The sequence below is a fragment of the Conger conger genome, chromosome 6 (genome assembly GCF_963514075.1).
Source record: "Conger conger chromosome 6, fConCon1.1, whole genome shotgun sequence".
NCBI classification, from domain to species: Eukaryota; Metazoa; Chordata; class Actinopteri; order Anguilliformes; family Congridae; genus Conger; species Conger conger.
The window spans coordinates 52,566,049-52,582,695 of record NC_083765.1 but is presented as its reverse complement, the minus strand read 5'-3'; the positions used below and the strand labels follow the sequence as shown (position 1 = coordinate 52,582,695).

General features: G+C 46.7%; 1 protein-coding gene across 4 annotated transcripts; it reads left to right on the top strand.

Moving 5' to 3' along the window:
- The first annotated feature begins 1,420 nt into the window (after positions 1 to 1,420).
- LOC133131678 (circadian-associated transcriptional repressor-like) lies at positions 1,421 to 16,043 on the top strand. Of its 4 annotated transcripts, none has more exons than XM_061247079.1 (6): positions 1,421 to 1,564; positions 5,671 to 6,093; positions 8,785 to 8,860; positions 10,023 to 10,101; positions 12,814 to 12,934; positions 14,102 to 16,043. In XM_061247079.1, the coding sequence occupies exons 2-6, from the start codon at positions 5,713 to 5,715 to the stop codon at positions 14,537 to 14,539; spliced, it is 1,095 nt and encodes a 364-aa protein (XP_061103063.1). In that variant the 5' UTR covers positions 1,421 to 1,564; positions 5,671 to 5,712; the 3' UTR covers positions 14,540 to 16,043. The 4 variants fall into 4 exon arrangements, with proteins under 4 accessions (XP_061103063.1, XP_061103065.1, XP_061103062.1 ...); XM_061247081.1 differs by lacking the exon at positions 1,421 to 1,564 and adding an exon at positions 1,572 to 1,791; XM_061247078.1 differs by lacking the exon at positions 1,421 to 1,564 and adding an exon at positions 1,820 to 1,921.
- Positions 16,044 to 16,647: the final 604 nt, after the last annotated feature.

The following is a 16,647-nucleotide window of genomic DNA, read 5'->3' as shown; positions in this document are numbered from 1 at the left end:
CAAGAAGTATTTATCTCTACATAAAGCATAAATTACCACACTACATCGCCTGGTCACTTTCACTGTTCCCTGAGCTAAAGACGGCTCCTTAAAAGAGAACCTCCTATTTAACGATTGACATTGGGACAAAATTGAACGTTTAGAAAGTCTGAACTGGGGAGACGCAAACTACCAATTTACTGCTTCATAACCCTCGTTTTGTGGTTACAAATTAAACTGATCGCATATAACAGACTGCATGGCTCGTTACAACAAATAAAGCAGGTTCATCTAAAATGCTTCGAAGTCAATATACGTTAAGGAAAATGCAGCTTCTCTCATTCATATTGTGGTATGCAAAGGTCGACAAGTCCAAAATGGGTTTCTTAAACTAGGGGAAAGTTCGCGAGTCGCTATGCGCACAATTACGCATTATAGCATACATAATGTAACGTACTGGCGAGAACAGCCCATTCAACCCAGTAATGCTCGCCTTTTCCTACCCCTAAGTGTACATACTGCTTAGTTTGCCTAAAAGCTAAATAGTATCTAGCACCGTATCAAGCCTGGTCTTGAAAATCCCCAGTGTTTCTGCCTGCACTACATGTCCTGGCAAGCTATTCCACACAGTGACCACTCGCTGTGTGAAAAAATACTTCCTAATATCTGGTACGGAATTTCTCCTTTGGCAATTTCCAGGAGTGACCTCATTTCTTATACCAGTAGAAGTGTAGAGAAGTGCATGTACTAGACGCGATATGCGCTGACTTGAATGACACGTTCCGGTTCATTCATTCACCTGATAGCGGATACACTCGTCGGTGCCCAAACTGGGAAACCTCCAATGAACGTGCTGGATACAGACACGAATGCGCACGATGAATAACTTCGTAAACGTAACATTACTCTCTCTCTCTCGGACCCGGCACATATGGACACATTAGGTTCATTTGCATTTGCACTTGCAATTGCCAGCCACACTCGAGAGTCTCGGGGAAATAATGTCACATAGTCGCAAAATTAACGCTTTTCACGACGTCAACGCATGTCTTTTTGTATAAAATGGTTAGGCTATATTTGCACAGCTTAGAATCATATGTTGCCACAGTGGAAGCCGGCTTAATCGAAACGGTTATTACGCCTAAAGTTAAACTACAGCCCCCCTACGTACGACAAAGAAATATACGGAAATTTAAATAAAACAAACGGTGGAGTCTAGAGGTTTTACTGTGGTTTAACCAGGGCAAAGTTGACTTCGCCCGGCCATTACGCTGAAACAGATCCTCGTGTGCACGTGCTTTTTACATTTACATATTATTTAAATATTAAACATTCCTCGCCTATCGGCTGACGGTGGCTCCCATCTGAAGCTCTATTTGTCAGACATTTGTCCGAAAGCACAAATCGGAAAGCACGGTCTGTTTGTACCCGCCTACTTAGACACGTTGCCTTAGGAATCGCTACACGGGGTAGCCTTTTGCATGACTACATCACTGAAACCACTGCATCACGCATACATCAGCAACTACGAAAGTGTCCTGGGTTAACCGCTGAACAAAGGGAAAGTGCGCTCATCTCAATTCTGGTAAGGCAGGAACCCAATACAACTGCATGCTTCTGCGGCAGTGCGAAGCGAAATAGCAGGGGCATATGTATATATAAAACGCGGCCTATAATTGGCCTTAAATAATACTGTAATATAAAGAGATAGTATTTTGGCTTTGCTTTGGAGTACGTTGGAGGGAGCAGAGACAAGGTTGTTGGCTCCAGTACACACCACGCACCGCCTTCCTGAGCGATAAAACGGACACGGTAACAGGCGTTTGATTCTACGCGGTCACATGGCTTGTATATTTGGTGAACATTGGACGTGATGGGCAAGACTATGTTTTACTTTCCCCACAATCTCCGGTCTACAGTTTTGCTAATAAAGCTGAGATGGGTACAGTATAAAATGCGTGAACACAGTGAATTAAATGCTTGCTACTCTTGCACTATGTAGTTAACAAGGTGTTAGTATACATGCTGTCCATTTTCGTTTTCTGTAGTTCATTCCGGTGATGGATGGCGTTATCGTTATCTACGTGACAAGCCAGTGGAGTGATTATCGAAGAACCACACCCTTATAAAACTTATAATTTTCTAGTTATTAGCCTAATCATTATTAAGATAACTTGCATTGCAACGTCGATGTCTTCAGCAATGTGTGCCTTTCTGTGTTGTAGCAGTGCCTATGTGTTTTATTCCGTTGATATCAGTGATCCATTCGTCTAGATAGCCTTGATTCCTTTGTATTGAAAGTGGGTCCAGTGATAGCTATAATATTGCAGATGCACGGCCCGTTGACCTGCGGCTTTAAAGCGTAGTGGATCGGGAATTTTGTTTTTAAATGCCGAAAAGCATAAACCTTTTCCATTAGCATAAATTGATGCGTATTATAGTGCTCAAAACATTTACGTTCGCATGAACACTCAAACATTGTTGGGCATTTTGTAATTTACCAGGCTGCCTTAAATTGTTCCGACTTTAGTGTTCGAACTAGACTGCGTCATTGGGGATTTACAACACATTCAGTCCATTTATCAGATATCAAATGCAGTATTATTAGCTGCCGCGTACAATTTTACATTCACAAAAGCGACATATTTGTCCACTGACACTGTCCTTGCGGCTCCTTAACGTAGCGAATTTGTTCGAGAACAATGGCTACATTTATACTAAATGCAGACAAAATGTAGCCTATTTCTCTCGGCACTGAAGCGCAGAGAATAGCTACATTTAAAGGGCGACTCGTCAACGCAGTGACGATATACAGTGTTTAGCATAGGACTTGCGGTGAGACGTTGAATAAAAGCTCACGAAAGTTTCGTGTTCAACAGTAGTTTCCAGCTGTTCAGAAACACGTTATATTTATGGCTAGCCTATACTATTATATAACACTAATTTAAGCTTGTCAAGATTAGACGCGTTTGGTAAATCGGCTACAGGTGCAGTAGGCAAACCGATATATTATGGTTTCATTAGTTTCGTTTTTAAAATCAAACCTTCACAAACTATAGATTTCTTGACATTTAACGTTTACACTACTTTACACATTTAGAAACTAGGATATATACGAACACTACCTCCCCAAAACGTGTTGACACATTCCCTAACATTCCCAATAATGTGGATGTGTGTTAAAAACGTACAACGGCGTATGACGAGTCGGTCTACCTCCTATTAAATTTTAGATATAAAGATTATGTCTGATTCAAAATCTAAGATGAATCATTTTAACTTGGACTGTTTTTATTCCTTACGTTCAATAGGCCCAAGCGAAAATAAAGGAAATGCTCGGCTGCGTTTTTATTGCACGCGCAAATTCAATTCTAAAGGAATGTTAAACCTGGTTAAATTCCAATGGTAATACAAGTTTAAAATCGATGCCCTTTGTTCTCGCATGATATACGCTCTCCCTAGCGTTTATTTTTTGTCTTATCTATATCGAAGAATTCGCGAATACTGCGTTTAATTTGATTAATTGTAACGGAAAAACTCTTGCTTAAGCCTCGGTTGCTATTGTTCTCCTACTGAAATGCGCATTGTACATTCTTAATCCAGCCAAAGTAAACAGTGTATTCATTCCGAGTAATGGCATGAACTGGCTTCATAATTACCTGTGTAATTATCTGCATACAGTAAATATGTACAGTGTCTAGCTTCTTCCTCCACCATGAAAGTAATTGAAGATGTCCCCTCACCCTTTCTCCATAACAGTATGTGATGGGCAACCTGAGATGTATGTTTTCCTCTCTCTTTTTTAAGACTCTGCTGCTGGTTGAATAGGCCTATGTGTGAGTGATGGGCCTATTTATCTAAAGCAAACCCTTAAACTGTTGCCAGCTGCCTTGCCCGGGTGTAGGCCAGGGGGTCTGTTGCCTGACTTGATGATGTGTGGGCTTGAGTAAGTCACAGCAGTAATTCACAACAATACACACAGTGTGTCTGTGTCTGTGTCTGTGTCTGTGTCTGTGTGTGTGTGTGTGTAATTTTGTATGTAACACTGATGTAGCTAAATACTGATGAAATTGTAGTCTCCAGCCAGGGTTTAGCCCAAGCCTGTGTTTAAATGGCCCTTCCCACAGTCTGCTCACTGTCATGTCAGTGTCAGCGCACTCCTATGTCTTTAAGTTCAGTCCTTTTGGGCCTTTTTCTGGACGTGTGAAAATCAAGGCTGCTCACACTGCCGTTTACTGTGCTGTCTCAACAAGCTTCATTTTTGGCAGATTGTCAGAGGGGTGGTAACGGGCACAGCGTGGTCATGTCCGACCGGACACAGGGCCCAAACACGATAGCTGAAGCCTGGTTTCCATGGGCCTGCCTTGGCTGTGCGGACATGGACCCTCAGTGCAATACTAGTGAGGTCCAACTGGGCAGTTTGACATTTCGGCCAAGAGAGGCTCGCCACTTGGCCTGCAACTTCTGAGTTCAGCCCAACTGGTGCCGCTGACACCACATCAGGTTTTGTGGAAATGTGTGAGACATTGCTTGCCCGATTGAGCTGTTCATAAGCTTATGGTGGAGGAGGTCCTGTCTTGATGCTGACAGGGAGGCCCCGTCCAACAAGACAGTAAGAAGCCTGTGCTACTTGGTGTGCGTCTTCTGTGTCGCACAGGACCAACTTGCCTAATTCTCACTCCACGCTCTGGGTCTCTTCGAGGCCAGACACCCTTTCTGGAGTTAGCTTGTACAGTTATTACGCACCTGGCTTATCCTTATGTATGTATGCCAAGGTGTTAGTGCAGTTGTCAACAGTGTGCTACTGAGGCAGGTCACCGTAAGCAACATGAAACACTGCCATCTCACACGGTCACACCCATGCCCTCTGTGAAATGCAGGCAGTGTGAACCGCTCTTCACAGACTGAAGGGAGAGAGCACATGTATGAATGTGTTCAGCTGGAAGGTGCTGCTTCCGTTGTGTTCAGTACACTTTTACCACCAGGGTACAGTCTGTGTTCAGGTTGCACTCAGAGCAGGTCACGCATCTATTTGTGCAGGGTGAGATAATTTAATGCTTTTCCTTTTTTTTTTTTTTTTCAATATAGATTTCCCAATCAGGAAGGTGTTGCAAAACATAGCGGCACTCGAACATTTGCTTGAACAAACATTGCATAACCGATACCCCATTTTGAATATTCTATCCAGCCTCTTACATAATCATTTCCTTTTTTAGTTATAAGGAGTCATGGGGACACATTACCATGGAGAGTGTCTGCGTGGCTGATCCAGTTCAAGCTGCTGTTATAAAACAGCCGTCCATAATCCCCGGGCACACTGAGCACTACATGAAACTAAACCTCCATAACCATACTGATACCTGGTTCTTGGTTCTCCTTTTGTGCACCCGTCAATCAGTTAGTACTGCTGCTTTATCTGTTCTTTTGCTTAAATTGGTTCGATACATTTTATCATCAGATAGCTTGCTGGTGATGGGTGTCCATGTTTGTGGTCAGAATTAAAGGTGTTTTATGTGAAGTGCCTCCATGCATTAGAACTCTTAGGCGGGGTTGCATGTTTTGTCAGTGGCATGGTTGGCACTCTCAGTGTGACCTCAAATTGGGGAAGGGTGGGGCGCTGTAGACTGTACTGTACCAGCTCAAGGATTACCTCTCTCTCCGTCTCTAACTCCCTCGCTCTCCCTCTCTCAGGTCAGTGATGATCGCTGGCGGTTAGGGACTTGCGGCCTGAAGATGACAGCTTCAGACTCTGATTGCTCCATTGACTGGCTGGCCAGCGATGACGATGACGACAGCAGCAGCAGCAGCAGCGGCGGCGGCGGCGGTTGCCGTGGAGACGGCGCCTCGGAGGCCGACAGCGCCGGGCGGGTCACGCCCGAGCCCGAACCCGAGCCGTCGGGGGAGCCCCCCGGCGCGCCCCCCCGGCGCTGGACCGCCGCCGGCCCCCCCCGGGGCCACGTGACCGAGGGCAGCGGCCACGACTCCGAGTCCTGGGGGCGGCGGGCGCCTCAGGCCGCACCCGAGTGCCACACGGCCCAGAAGAGGCCCTGCTGCCAGGGGCCAGAGCTCCGGGCGAGGCAGGGGGCCGAGGCTGACAAGCTGCTGCATCACAAGGTGCGGAAAACACTCCCTGTGTGATGGTGTGGCAAGAGACTAGGGCTATAGAGACCCCATATACACACGCTCGACACACCAATTCTCATATACTTTACATGCACGTATACACGTACATGCGTCCCCCCCACATACACACGCACATACACGTACTCGGCACAGAAATTGAGATAATCTTGTGGGTTCTTTTTCAGTCACTCGTTCCGTAGAGGCCACAAACACCATGCTTATTTAATTTTCACAGATCGCAAAAACAAATCTCCCGGAAAGTGTTAGAATTATAAGGTTCTAAATGACAAGTGATTTGAGTGTCAAATATGCGGTTTAAAGGGCACTAAATATAACCCATAGAAATGCATAGGAATCACAATGCATTTCGACGGTCGTGTGTCCTGAAATAAGGTCATATAATCACATGCAACACTGGCATCACATCTGTCTGTTAAGAGACATGTAACACGCTGGTCACATCCATCTGTTAAGGGAGATGTAATGTGCAGGTCACATCCGTCTGTTAAGGGAGATGTAATGTGCAGGTCACATCCGTCTGTTAAGGGAGATGTAACGCACAGGTCACATCTGCCCATGAGGGGTTAAAATAATGAAAAAATCAGGAATTTAAAATGTCTTATCTGATCTGAGCCCATTCACTTTGGTATATATGTAGCTCAACATCTCAAATCCACCCACAGACAGAACCTTATAATTCCAAGGTCACAAAATGCTCACATACACAAACACACGATCCATACTCGCATACACAAATGCACGATCCATACTCACATACACAAACACACGTTTGTATTGCAAGTAATAATGAGTATGCTCATTCGCCACCCCACCTCCCCCAGAATAAATTAAACAAGTTCTTCCAGCATGGGTTTCCCAAGAAGACGCCTCCCTTAGTCTGGCTAGTGACTCACTTTTGGGATAATACCATTTCAGCCTTTCTCTATACATGCCTGCGGGAGAAGATATCTGTACATGCCATAACAATATTTTACTATGAAACAATAACTCATGGAAAGCCAATTGATTGAAAATCCAGAGTGCATCACAAGCGTGCACACTGTGGCTGGGTAACCGCTAGATTGATAATGGATCATCTCTTGTGAATGGTTTTTATTAGCCCTGTCCGCAAACTATGCTGTAATGCTATGTAAAAGAAACTTAATTCAATTTAAGAAAGCAGCAATGTTGTTAACCTCACATCTCACATAATCTTGTGGGTTCTTTTTCAGTCACTCGTTCCGTAGAGGCCACAAACACCATGCTTATTTAATTTTCACAGATCGCAAAAACAAATCTCCCGGAAAGTGTTAGAATTATAAGGTTCTAAATGACAAGTGATTTGAGTGTCAAATATGCGGTTTAAAGGGCACTAAATATAACCCATAGAAATGCATAGGAATCACAATGCATTTCGACGGTCGTGTGTCCTGAAATAAGGTCATATAATCACATGCAACACTGGCATCACATCTGTCTGTTAAGAGACATGTAACACGCTGGTCACATCCATCTGTTAAGGGAGATGTAATGTGCAGGTCACATCCGTCTGTTAAGGGAGATGTAATGTGCAGGTCACATCCGTCTGTTAAGGGAGATGTAATGTGCAGGTCACATCCGTCTGTTAAGGGAGATGTAACGCACAGGTCACATCTGCCCATGAGGGGTTAAAATAATGAAAAAATCAGGAATTTAAAATGTCTTATCTGATCTGAGCCCATTCACTTTGGTATCTATGTAGCTCAACATCTCAAATCCACCCACAGACAGAACCTTATAATTCCAAGGTCACAAAATGCTCACATACACAAACACACGATCCATACTCGCATACACAAATGCACGATCCATACTCGCATACACAAACACACGTTTGTATTGCAAGTAATAATGAGTATGCTCATTCGCCACCCCACCTCCCCCAGAATAAATTAAACAAGTTCTTCCAGCATGGGTTTCCCAAGAAGACACCTCCCTTAGTCTGGCTAGTGACTCACTTTTGGGATAATACCATTTCAGCCTTTCTCTATACATGCCTGCGGGAGAAGATATCTGTACATGCCATAACAATATTTTACTATGAAACAATAACTCATGGAAAGCCAATTGATTGAAAATCCAGAGTGCATCACAAGTGTGCACACTGTAGCTGGGTAACCGCTAGATTGATAATGGATCATCTCTTGTGAATGGTTTTTATTAGCCCTGCCTGCAAACTATGCTGTAATGCTATGTAAAAGAAACTTAATTCAATTTAAAAAAGCAGCAATGTTGTTAACCTCACATCTCACATAATCTTGTGGGTTCTTTTTCAGTCACTCGTTCCGTAGAGGCCACAAACACCATGCTTATTTAATTTTCACAGATCGCAAAAACAAATCTCCCGGAAAGTGTTCCCGCCCATAATCTTGACATAAGCGTTACACCCGTTGGCTAGTTGCTTTTTTTGCATGAACTCGACAAATAATGTAAGAGCGTGACCTTATATTAAGCATTTTGTGAGCCAAAGGTAATTTAATTTAATTGAGTTGCAGTTCTCTTGGTGGAAAAGTGTGTGCTGTCTGTGGGGAAAGTGCTTGGACTGTCAGAAGGTCTGTGACTGAGTGTGTCTGAGAGAACAGAGGGACTGAGCGGCTGGTCTCACCCTGTCCCCCTCTCTTGTCTCTTGTCCTGTGTCTTCAGTGCAGGCAACTGCAGTGCTACACCCTTCCACTGACTTCCATCCTCAACGGCCTCCAGTCCGGAAGATACCGAGAACGTGAGTACCTGTTTCTCTCCTCCGTTCCTCCCTCTCTCTCCCCGAAACCCCTGCCACGGCGATAAGTGCACAATGGCCCTCCAGGGGGGGGTGATAATCCCCACGGACAACCTCTCACTTTTATGCTGAGATCCGTGTCTGTGGCGAGGGCGCACCCTGGAGGCGAGCCAGGGAAGTGCGGCAGTAATTTACCTTAGGAGGTCTCAATGCGTTTCTTTGCCCTCGACAGCACCCTGGGGGTAGATGGCAGGTCTTTGGTTTATTTTACTACTGGTAACTGAACTGGTAACTTAACTACTCTCTAAAGTGAGAATTGCTCCAATGGACCCATTTCAGTGCCTTTTTCCTCAACCCTCTGGACTGAGAAATATAATTTGTTTGTAGAATTGTATTGTATAAGGGAGCAAAACAAAGAAGAACAGGTGAGCCTTGAACCCTGGTCTCCTGCATGAGAGGAAATCGCGCTAACCACTGCGCCAAATTCACTGAGAGCTGGAGCTCCCTCTTCAGTATTTGAGGCTGCTCTCTTTTTAAATATTTATTTTCTCTCGATTGATGAGCAAACATGCGGGTGTGAGATTACCCTTTCAACATGACCGTCTGCCCTCAGGGTTTCTGCTGAGGGCAAATATAGCAAACCGCATAGGAGAGGGAGGGGAGTTCTGGCTGTCGGAGCAGTCAAGCGGCCAAAGCGGTCTGTCGCGGGACAGGCTCGGGACAGAGCAGCAGGTTGAGTGTGAAAGGATGGACACTGGCAGGCGTTATGAGAAGCACGCGTGTGTTAGGCTGAGTGTGTTGAGTGAGATATGGTGGGTCTGTTTAAGCTGGAGCAGTTGGGGCAGCACAAGCTTCCACGATGCGACATGAGTGAAAAGGAGCTTTCAGGGGATCTTTTGGCTGGAAGGACCGGGAGTTGCACGACACTGTGATTGCAGAGGATGTTTGGTCGACATACACGCACACACGGGTACACAATGACATAAACTAGAGATTGTTTAATGAGTTTTTTTCAGGAAGTGGGTGAAAAAAGAACCAAGTAATACACAAGTATTACAATTTTATCCCTGACGTTTATCTCTGAGACTCCTAGCATAGCTCTGCATAGTGTACTGTATCTCTGTTTTTAAAGCAATCCTAAAAAATGAAATTCTGCCTTTTCTAGGTCTCACCAGTTTCCAGGAGAGTGTGGCCATGGACAGGATCCGGAGAATATTGGGGGTCTTGCAGAACCCATGTATGGGGTAAGTATTATTTTTCTCTTCGTCCACATAAGTTGGTGTGTGGTGAGAATTCTGGTGCAAAATGGCTGCCGTTGCATCACCCAGGTGGGTGCTGCACATTGGTGCTGCTTGAGGCGAGTTTCCCCTTCATCACTGTAAAGCTCTTTGAGTTGTGGGCACTATGTAAATGCAAGGAATTACTGTTAATAATAACAATAAAATATTACTTGTCCCCTGCCGGTTTCCTGCTGGCAGATTCTTTGGCCAGGTTTTTTGATCACAGATTGCTATTGCACATTGTTAATGCACCGATAATGCCAAATCGCTCATCAGTGAAGTAATTATGTGGTTAGAGAAATTTGAATATTATCTTACCATTTTACAGTGCATGGGACCACTATTGTAGTTTCTTCATTCCACATGGATATGCAGTTAAAGTTAAAAGTGTAAGTTATGATTAAGGAAATTAAATGAGTGAAATAAGTTTAAAGAGCAATTTCTGAGACTATTCCCAAGAAGAAAGGCCTTTTTATGAATGAAACTGACTCGAATAACTGCGAGTTAGGCCTGCTTGTGTCACCATGCTCCGGTGGTCAGTCATTGTGTCCCTAATGCCGTGTGTCAGCACATAGTCCGCAGTCTCTGGGCTTTCCTGGTGAATAATGTCTGGTGGATGTGTCTGGGCAGCTGGAGGGGTGGGGGAGCAGAACGTGATGCAGGTTGTTGTGCAGGTCTGGCTGAAATAGATGATTCTAGGGGGGCAGAACGTGATGCAGGTTGTTGTGCAGGTCTGGCTGAAATAGATGATTCTAGGGGGGCAGAACGTGATGCAGGTTGTTGTGCAGGTCTGGCTGAAATAGATGATTCTAGGGGAGCAGAACGTGATGCAGGTTGTTGTGCAGGTCTGGCTGAAATAGATGATTCTAGGGGGGCAGAACGTGATGCAGGTTGTTGTGCAGGTCTGGCTGAAATAGATGATTCTAGGGGGGCAGAACGTGATGCAGGGTTGTTGTGGGTCTGGCTGAAATAGATGATTCTAGGGGGGCAGAACGTGATGCAGGGTTGTTGTGGGTCTGGCTGAAATAGATGATTCTAGTCGGCCAGCCTCAAGTCCTCCTGTCCAGCCTGCAGTGGTCACAAGCCTGAGGCACACACACACACACACACACACACACACACACACACACACACACACACACTCACACTCACACACACACTCTCTCTCACACACACACACACACACACACACACACACACACACACATACTGTACACACACACACACACACACACACACATACTGTACGCACACACACAGACACACACACATACTGTACGCACACACACAGACACACACACACACACGCATGCACACACGCACACGCACACACACACACAAACACACACATACACACATACTGTACGCACACACACACACAGACACACACACACAGACATGCATACACACACACACACACACACACACACATACACATACTGTACGCACGCACACACACACACACACACACACACACACACACACACACATACTGTATGCACACACACACACACACACACATACTGTATGCACACACACACACAGACACACACACACTGCGTAGCTCCTGCTGGCAGGCCCTCCTGGGGCCCAGAGGCAGGCAGCGGTGAAGTGGACCCCTAAGCGGCGCTTCCTATAATCCGCCGCGGGTAATCAGGCCTGCTCCGAGGGCCGGCCGCGAGCAGGTCACATGACCCGGGGCTAATTCCCACTGAGCCATCTGTCTGGCGGTAAGCGGCATTAATGAAGCAGGGTCCGGGGAATCCCGGCTGCCTGACGAACCACGCCGGAACCATCCGCTGCCCTGCCCCGTGCCACATCACAGGGGCTGTTTTCTCCCCTCGCCCGCCCCTCCCGCCCCGGACGCGGGGGTTGCGTCACGCCCTGCCGCCAGGCTTAAGCGGCTATTTTCACCCCCGAGCCGAAGCACTGCCCGGCGCTCCACGTGTGCCCAGGGGGGATGAGCTCCGGCTGCAGCCATTGGCCGGGAAACACACATGCTCAGTCTGCACCGCGTTAGTCTCAGAGCGTAACGCCTCCGTGCGTAACACACCGGAAACAGACTATTTCAGTCTCTGCCGAGGGAGATTTAACATCCTAACCAGACGCGTACCACGACAAATCTATTAATGCTTGTTTATAATTTCGGCCCAGTCTTATAACAGAGCTGTTTTTTAGATTACTGCTAAGCCCTTTTCCATCCCCAGCCCAATATGAAATGGCTTCACCCAAATACCGAGGGGTTTTGGTTTTGGATGAGAAAGTTGAGAGAGTCGAGAACATTTAGTAGGGTTTTAATAGAGGCTCAAAAGGACAGTATAGCGGTATATGGTTGAAAAGATACGAGGTCAAGAGTGCCGTGTGGTTGTATGGTAGTTATGGCTTGAGTGCCGTATGGCCTGAAAGGGTTAAGTCTCCCTGGTCACACTGGGAGTTAATTTATTTTAATTATTACAAATCTCTGAATCATCAGCGTGCCTTACCCAAACTGACGCTAACGCTGTGTCCTCATGTCACACTGTCAACCACATATTTTGGTCTCATTATTTATTGAGATGAGGAGGATCTTGTCAATCCCCACCCATTCTTTTAATAACCGTGTCTCCTCCAGTGTAGACGGTATTATTTTACTCCCCTGCGATGAATGTTATAAAAACACAATTCTCTCTTCTCCAGTGAACGCTACATAAACATCGTTCTGAAATTGGAGGTGATGCTGAAGACCTGGTTCCCCAATGTGAAGCCCTTCGAGCAGCAGGTGGAAGACCAGGACTCCACACCGTCCAAGAGGCAGAAGGTACGCTGGTTCTACCTGCAGTGATACTTCTCAGGTGCCGGATGATGACTATCCCCAATATACACATTAGGTTTTTTTTTTTAGACTTAGTAAGTCTTCTGCTGCTGTAGCCTATCCACTTAGAGCCTATCTCTAAGTGGTGGAATGTAGCATAGTGGTTAAGGTAAATGACTGGGACACGCAAGGTCGGTGTTGAAAATGTTGACACTGTATGTAATGTATACTCTCAATTCAAACTGCTGGGGTCAATTTGACCCCAAACATGAAAGCGGTCGTAAAATCTTAACATAACAGTCAATATGGGAGGCAAAGGTAGTAAGTTTATGTTGCAAAAATGGCAAGTCTGATCCCTTTGGAGATAAATGTGTGTGGTGGCCACTGTTTGGCTGATAACAAGAGACAAAACCACAAATTCTTCTCTTGTCGCCAGGCAACTGCGGTGGTGGTGGGATTATTCTCTATTTTTACTGTTAGGAGGAATTATGTGCTCAGCGCTGATTGGAAGGGGTCTTGAACATAGTGTCATGGGCGACCAATTTCAGCCAATCACCATTCTCAAGTTTCAAAGTCATTTGAGCTTTTTTCTTTCAGTCCAGTGCTTTACTATTTAGGCCTAACTAGGAAAATAGACCTCCCTCATTCCAAAAACATCTTTCTTATATGCGGCCTGAAGGTGTTGGAAAGATAACCAATGTTCAACAGGCTGAACAACTTTTAATCCACGGTTTGGAAAACTGAACTGAAATGAATGGGAGCTGAATTGAATTGAATAGAATAGAGGTGAATCGCAACGGATTTCCACACCCCGGCTCATTATAAGTGCAGTAGTACATCAGACATTTTGTCATCCAGCTTTCCGACACAATGTTGTTTAACCCCCTGCTGTTAAGTTTCAACACACAGAGACCTTTTATATAATGTTCTGACAGAACTGACATTTTTGACAAAAATGTGTGTTATAATATGTTGTTTATAGGGTGCTAAATATATCTGTGAAGTTTTACACAAAAATAGTGTCTAAAAGTATGAAGAAATCTGCTGAATATCTCAAACCCACCCCGGACGCAGATAGAACCTCATAATTCCACGATCCCGGCACCTCTATCTGTCTGTCCCTGGGAGAATGAGGGAGTTCTGCTCTCTAAACTCTCCTTCCCACCCCTGCAGATCTCTCCAGCCGGCATGGCCCCTTCCGTCTCTGCCTCTGCCTCAGTCCCAGGCTCCCTCTGCGCCCAGCCCTCCGACAGCAAGGCCCAGCCAGGCAGCGAGGGCGCCGGTCCGGGCGTGCACTCCGCCACGAACCTCAAGTGGCTCCACACGTCCCCCATCTGCTCCCCCGCCGAGGAGACGCGGGGGAGGCTGCCGTGGCAACGGGCCGCGGCCGGGCGCCGGGCCGTCACCCAGGACAACGCCGTCTCCTCCAGCACGGGCCCCGACGCCAGGGGCGACCCGCCGCCCGGCCCCAAGCCCCTCCCCCCGCCGCCCCTCAGCCAGCCCCCCTCCGGAAAGATCAGCGCGCCCTGTCTGGAGAGACTGCTGAAGTCCACAGAGAGCATCGTCACGCGCCGGGGCGGCGGGGGCGCCGTGGAGAGCGGCTGGTCGTAGTACAGGGCCCGTGGAGGGCAGGGGCGGCGGGGCCTGGAGCCAGTCCACTCCGGACACAGATCCATTCCAGCCTTTAGCGAGAGCCGGTGTCCAGGGAGAAAAGCACAGCCTCAGCTGTCCATAGTGAACGAACGGTGAACTCCATTCTGTACCCGCGCCTGTCCACGTGGGTGCCCCCTTTTTCAGTTTTTGTCGGTTGCCGTGTACTTTGAACCCTTTTTTTTGGAGCCACAACCTCTGTGAGCGGCGGCCACGCCTCCCCAGGAGCACTGCTTTCATTTGGAAAATTAGCATTTTCTCCATGGCAACAAGGCTGCTCCAGGCTTTGGATTGATATTTTATACAGGATTGATTTCTGTGGGGAAATAAAAACGACAAAAAGGGAACGGGAAATGTGAGCAATGGGAACACCAGAAATTCGGAAAGGTTTGGCGGGGGGCGGGCGGGGTGGGAGCTGTGTCCGTTACAATGTAAATTCCTAGACGTGTATGTGTGTGTAAAATATGTTTGTGAGCGATTTCTCTTTTGTTTAAAACTTCAGTTCAATTTATACTTGTAGCGCTCTTTACAGAGCTTTACAGAAAACGATTCAGCCGTCAGTTGAGTTTGATGTGACTGTTACTCCGTTGACGTATGTTGTCGTTAAAGTTTTGACGCAACACTACTACCTCAGGATGAAGCAGCGTCATGGTTCCTTAAATAAATTACGGAAAGAAACTGCAAAGTGAGGGCCCCCCCAGCAGGTGCCTGAGGTGAGGCCGGCCGGCCCAGGTGGACGGAGCTTGGTGCAGGTTGCTCCGCTCGTGCAAACGGGGGCAGGCGTGACCTTGGCGTGACCTTGGCGTGACCTTGGCGTGACCTTGGCGTGACCTTGGCGTGACCCAGGGACACCAGCGGGCGGCATGTTAAAGAATGTGAACTGCCGAGTGTTTTTGTTTTTGTTTCTGTTTTTTTGGGTCAAAGGCGAATGGTGCCTGTCAATCCGTGCCTGTCAGTCGATTGGATGCATAAGGGCGCCATCTTGGGCAGGGGTGTGAAACTCCGGCCCTGGAGGGCCGCAGTGTCTGCGGGTGTTAGTGGTTTCCTTTCAATCAGCAGGCGATTAAGGCTTTGAGAACAAGGTGTGCTCACCAAAAACCAGCAGACACTGCGGCCCTCCAGGACCGGAGTTTGACACCCCTGATCTCAGGAGACCATGTCCAAGGGGCGGTGTGCAAAATCCATGCTACGGGCCTGCCTCAGCTCCCTTCCCGTGTCCTGTGGTCCTGCGAGTTACTGACTCTGCCAGCTGTGTTCAGAGGGCTCGGCCGTAACGGCGTTTCTGTCAAAGCCGAAACCGTCGGGTGTGTTAACGCAGACCCAGGAAGAACTGGGAGGGCATTGACCTTTGTGTGTGCATTTGGAAAAGGTTGCAGGTTGTTAATCAAACCCGACAAAAGTGGCCTTTTCAATGTGACATTTTATACTTTCAAAATAAACGTGGTTATATTTGTTTGGCGTAAAAGGTTGCTTCGTTATTTTCTTTTATTTTCGCTCACTCCTACATCTCCAGTGACCAACTCCTGTTGTATCGATCTCCATCAGCTGACCAGTACATTTTACTTCCTATAATGGCGAATAGGATAAATGTATTCACTGTTTTATTGCTCATCACGGAGCTTTCTCTGGGTCTCATTTCAGTTCTACTGACTAAAATTACTACATGTGCATACCCCAGTTAAAGATTACTTTAAATTGGATTAGACCGGACTGTCATGAATTAGTCTGGGTTTTTTTTTTGCTGCTGGTTTTTGTTTTTGCCTTAATATCAGCAACCAGTTCAGACCCAAGAAACCAGGTGAGGTGAGTTGACTGATAACTGCTTGAATTGATCAATTGAGTTCCGAGTAACAACAAAAGCCGGCACACCCTGCGGCTCTCCGGGACCTGGAGTGAGGACCCCAGCACACCCTGCGGCTCTACGGGACCCGGAGTGAGGTGAAGATGGTATGAGCTGGTGGAGGGTGGATCTCCCTCAGTAAGCACCCAGAAAATGAAATATAAATGTTGAACCCCACTGCAGAATGCAGAGAGAGCGGGCAGTCTGCCCATAGGATGAGGAGTGCGCT